General features: G+C 44.0%; 1 protein-coding gene across 1 annotated transcript; it reads right to left on the bottom strand.

The window, feature by feature from the left end:
- Positions 1 to 367: 367 nt before the first annotated feature.
- Positions 368 to 889, bottom strand: LOC135195887 (uncharacterized). Its single transcript, XM_064222394.1, has one exon. It carries the CDS (start codon positions 887 to 889, stop codon positions 368 to 370), a length of 522 nt encoding a protein of 173 aa, XP_064078464.1.
- Between the last annotated feature and the right edge of the window lie 2,746 nt (positions 890 to 3,635).

The following is a 3,635-nucleotide window of genomic DNA, read 5'->3' as shown; positions in this document are numbered from 1 at the left end:
ACAATGTAATAAAAATAAATGGTAAACTTAAATAAACACGTATAGAATTATTCATCTTGAGTTTATTACTCAACAACCCCACTTTAACTCAAGATTAACCTCTTATAAAATAAAATTTACACAACTTTTGTTTGGTAACTGGCTTTGTGAAAATATCTGAAATGTTTTCTTCTGAAGGAACATACAACAGTTCAACATAACCCCTTTGAATTTCAGATCTAATATAATGATAACGTTTATCTATGTGTTTAGATCTTTGATGGTGAACTGGATTCCTAGACAATGCTATTGCCCCTTGGTTATCAGAATGCAAAACAACTGGTTGCTTATTACATCCTAGCATTTCAGTAAATAACTGATTTAAAAACTAAGCTTCCTGGATAGCACAAGTTAAAGATACATACTCTGCTTCACAAGATGACCGTGCTACAATTATTTGTTTCTTAGATTTCCATGAAATAAGGGAACCTTTAGAATATAACTGAAAACAGTAACCTGTGATACTTCTTCTATCACTTGAAGAACCCCAGTCAGAATCACAAAAACCACTCTCTTTTAATTCATCATCAGACTTAGAAAACTTCAAATCATAATGCAAAGTACCCTTTAAATATCTCAGGACATATTTTGCTAGACTAAAATCTGCTTTGGAAGGGTTAGACATATATTGTGATAACTTAGTCACAACAAAACAAATATCAGGTCTTGTTACCATCATAATGTAAATAAGACTACCAACAATTTCTCTATAAAGCTTAGCATCCACTAACTTTTCAGAATCAAGAAACACTTCATTATTTACACTTGGATCACATGGTACAGATTTTGGCTTACAGCCTGACATTTGAAATTTATCAAGAACTCTCTTCAGATAATTACACTGGTTCATTCTAATACAGTCTTCTTCAAATATAAATTCCATACCCAAAAACCAATTTCATTTTCCCAAGTCATTCATCTTAAATCAAATTACATAAAGGAATTTTCACACCATCTATGACTTTCTTACAATTAGTAGCAATCAATATGTCATCAACCCAAATGATAATTTTTACTCTCGCATTATTTTCACATTTAGTGTAAACACAAGGATCTGCAAAGATTGTTCAAAGTTGTTTGATAAGAGAAAATTATGTAAAAGATTGTTCCAGTAGCAGCCGCTTTGCTTAAGGCTGTACAATGACACTTTCAGTTTACAATAGAGTTTTTCACCATTATTACCATTTTTAATAAAGCCTGGCTGAGTTAAATAAATTTCACAATCAATATATGCATTCAAATATGCAGTCTACATCCATTTGGTGTACCATAAAACCATACTGTATAGCAAAATGACAATTTGTCGAAAATTGCATTTTTCCTAACTATACAAACCTGAGGTCCTTTACATATAGTCCGACCTCATGCCACCCCTCACTCTGCAACTTTTTGCATGGGCCTAAAGCAAAAGTGATTCTTCACCTCTCGGGCGTGCGGTGCGCACGATCGGACAAGCAGTTAACTATCGTTCTCCCCTTGTTCGAAGCTTACGACTGTCCCAGCTGCCGCTAGTTACCTTCCTATTGTTAAAGGACCTCAGGTTTGTATAGTTAGGAAAAATGCAATTTTCGACAAATTGTCATTTGTTCCGATACGTAATACAAACCATCGGTCCTTTAACAATAGGAAGACTCACATTTGGTGAGAGGAATCTGAGTTTTTTTGATGAACAGACTGGTGTTCATCCAACCTTGGAGTGCCTCCCTGGTCGTAAGAGCAAGGGAGGGGTCCAAGCCTCTGTCCGATTGATCGGGGTGTGCACCGCAGGATCAATGGTCAGACCTCTGAGCCAAGTACTAAGATAGAGGCATGCGTATCTCGTCGTACCAGCAAGCAAGAACTGTTTGCAAGAGGCAATATAAAGTTATGGGTTTGTCTCAAGTAGGCATCCACTTCCTCCCCCTTGTTGGAGGAAGTGGTGGATATTAGCTCCTATCCCTAACTAAAGGGATAGATTGGGGCTCTGTCGAGTAGCTTACCTGCATCAAATTCCTTTCCAGCATGGTGATGACCGTGACCCTCTGCCTACAGGTAGAGGGAGAGAAAGATGGGGAAGAGAAGCCAGTCGCACTCTCATTCACACATTCATTCCCACAATCACACAAGGAATCGATGCTGTTCTGCCTGCTCGGGTGCTGGGTAAGCTTACACAATGTGTTGAGCAGCCACCACAGGTCCCAAGGAAAAAGTATCCAAGGACTTGTGGGCAATATCCCGAAGGTAGAAGGACGTGAAGGTAGTCTGGTTGGCCCAGACACCTGCCTTCAGGACCTGCGCCACGGAGAAGTTCTTACGGAACGCCAAAGAGGGTCCAATACCTCTGACTTCGTGGGCTCTCGGACGAAGGGTATGGGTGTCGTCACTACCATCAGCCTCGTACGCCCTCCTGATCACCTCACGCAGCCAGAAAGAAAGTGTGTTCTTGGATACTTCTTTCTTGGTAACCCCAGTGCTAACGAAGAGGCGTCGACACTCAGGCCTGAGGTGTCGAGTTCTCTTCAGATAGTGCCGTAGCGCCCTCAAAGGACAAAGCAGCATCTCATCCGCATCGTTATCGGTGAAGTCCATTAGGGAGGGGATTGTGAAAGAATCGAACCTGTCATCAGGGATCGATGGATTCTGAGTCTTAGCTATGAAGTTCGGGAAGAAATCGAGTGTCACAGATCCCCATCCCCTGGTATGTTTAACATTGAAGGACAGACCATGAAGTTCCCCTACTCTCTTCGCCGATGCCAGGGCCAGCAAGAAGAGGGTCTTGTGGGTCAGATCCCTGTCTGACGACTCTTGGAGTGGCTTGAAGGGTCTTCGAGTCAAACTCCTAAGGACGAGAGTCACGTCCCACTCAGGGGGCCTGAGTTCCCTGGGTGGGCAAGACCTTTTGAAGCTCCTCATAAACAAGGAAATCTCGAATGAATTCGAGATGTCCAATCCTCTCAGTTTTAGGACAAGTGCCAGGGCAGCACTATATCCTTTAACTGTGGGGACAGAGAGGAGCTTCTCTCGGCGAAGAAAAACGAGGAAATCCGCTACCTGCTGAAGAGTGGCTCTGAGAGGAGATAGACCCCGTCTACGACACCAACCACAGAAGACTGCCCACTTCCCCTGGTCCACAGCTGCAGAGGACTGTCAGACGTGTCCAGCCATCTCTGTTGCTGCGCTACGAGAAAAGCCCCTCGTTCGCAAGAGATGGTGGATAACAGCCAGCCATGAAGTTGTAGGGACTGGACTGTTCAGTGGTACCGTTCTACGTGTGGCTGGGCTAGAAGGTTGTGCCAGTGGGGCATCTCTCTCGGTGCTTCCGCAAGCAGAGCCAGCAGGTCCGGATACCAAACGGCTAGGGAGCCACCAGGATCATCCTGAGATTTGGAGTGGCCAGCGCTCGGCTGATCACTTTCCGAATCAGACAGAAGGGAGGAAAGGCGTAGACGAAGAGGTTGTCCCAGGGGTGTTGAAGAGCTTCCTCTGCAGCTGCCCATGGGTCCGGCACAGCTGAGCAAAAAACCTGGAGTTTTTTGTTGTGCCGGGTGGCGAACAGGTCTATGAATGGACGCCCGCACAGGTTGAAGAGCCTCTCTGCCACTTCTGGGTGTAGAGAC

This window comes from Macrobrachium nipponense, chromosome 17, assembly GCF_015104395.2.
Source record: "Macrobrachium nipponense isolate FS-2020 chromosome 17, ASM1510439v2, whole genome shotgun sequence".
NCBI classification, from domain to species: Eukaryota; Metazoa; Arthropoda; class Malacostraca; order Decapoda; family Palaemonidae; genus Macrobrachium; species Macrobrachium nipponense.
Note: the sequence above shows the minus strand (reverse complement) of the source record. Positions and strands in the feature narration are given on the sequence as shown.